We start from the raw sequence: 1,089 nt of genomic DNA, 5'->3' as shown, positions 1-1,089 counted from the left end.
CCTGAGAACTGAGATGTCCTCTTTGTAAATGAAGAAGATACAGCATATTCTTGAAGAACTGCACAGTGTTGTAGACCAGAGGTGTACTGTGTGTATGGAATGGACTGAGAGACAGATTAATCTCTTTGAAGGGATTTTCAGTCCCTTGTTTCTATTTGCCAGCATTGGCCAGTGTTTTGCTGGCTTAGATTGTTTACCTTTTTCTGGCTCCTTATTCTATTCTATTTTAATGGGCCCCAGAAATCCCTCTCCTGATCCCCTATCAGAAACGGCAAGTGAGGAAGAGGAACATGCTAACTACCTAAATGAGCGTTCTGGGGAAGAGTGGGATTCCTCTGAAGAAGAGGATCCTGTGGTGCCCAACCCAACACCTCTTGAGAGTCTTGCTTGGCAGGTTAAGTGCCTTTTGAAATATTCTACAACTTGGAAACCTTTAAATCCTAATTCCTGGTTATATCATGCTAAACTCTTGGATCCAAGCACACCGGTCCATATACTTCGAGAGATCGGACTAAGACTCTCCCATTGCTCCCATTGTGTACCCAAACTGGAGCCAATTCCAGAATGGCCCCCTTTCGCCTCTTGTGGAGTCCCACCTTTTGAAAAGCCACTTACAAGCCCTAGCCGGCTCTCTAGAGATCATGCCTCTCTAAATGGAGCACTACAATTTGCCACCAGACAGTTAGGCCGAACTTTAAGTAGAGCCACCCCCATACCTGAATACCTAAAACATATGCCTAATTCTTGTGTTTCTGGTTGTTGCTGTGGCTGGCTAACTAAGACAGTTAAGGAAACAACTCGCACTGAACCCATCAACACTACTTACTCCTACTCTGACTTCCAAAAGGCAGTCAATAAACTCCTGAGTGCATCACTATAAAGGTCCACCATTTACTCTCTTTTGGAACTAACTGAGAAAAGAGTACAAAGTTAGTCATTACACAGCCCCAGTGGAGAAACTAATGCCTTTGCAACCAAACTGTCCATCCCCCGACAAGCCAACTTACCAAGTATTGAATATTTATACCCAAAGGGATCCTAACCCATCTATAGAAAAAGTACATTGTGGGCATCCCCTATGACAAATAC

The 1,089-nt window shown here is 43.9% G+C and overlaps 1 protein-coding gene across 1 annotated transcript; it reads left to right on the top strand.

The window, feature by feature from the left end:
* The first annotated feature begins 229 nt into the window (after positions 1-229).
* LOC101436584 (DDB1- and CUL4-associated factor 16-like) lies at positions 230-880 on the top strand. Its single transcript, XM_004461806.3, has one exon. It carries the CDS (start codon positions 230-232, stop codon positions 878-880), a length of 651 nt encoding a protein of 216 aa, XP_004461863.1.
* Positions 881-1,089: the final 209 nt, after the last annotated feature.

This window comes from Dasypus novemcinctus, chromosome 1, assembly GCF_030445035.2.
Source record: "Dasypus novemcinctus isolate mDasNov1 chromosome 1, mDasNov1.1.hap2, whole genome shotgun sequence".
Lineage (NCBI taxonomy): Eukaryota > Metazoa > Chordata > Mammalia > Cingulata > Dasypodidae > Dasypus > Dasypus novemcinctus.
Note: the sequence above shows the minus strand (reverse complement) of the source record. Positions and strands in the feature narration are given on the sequence as shown.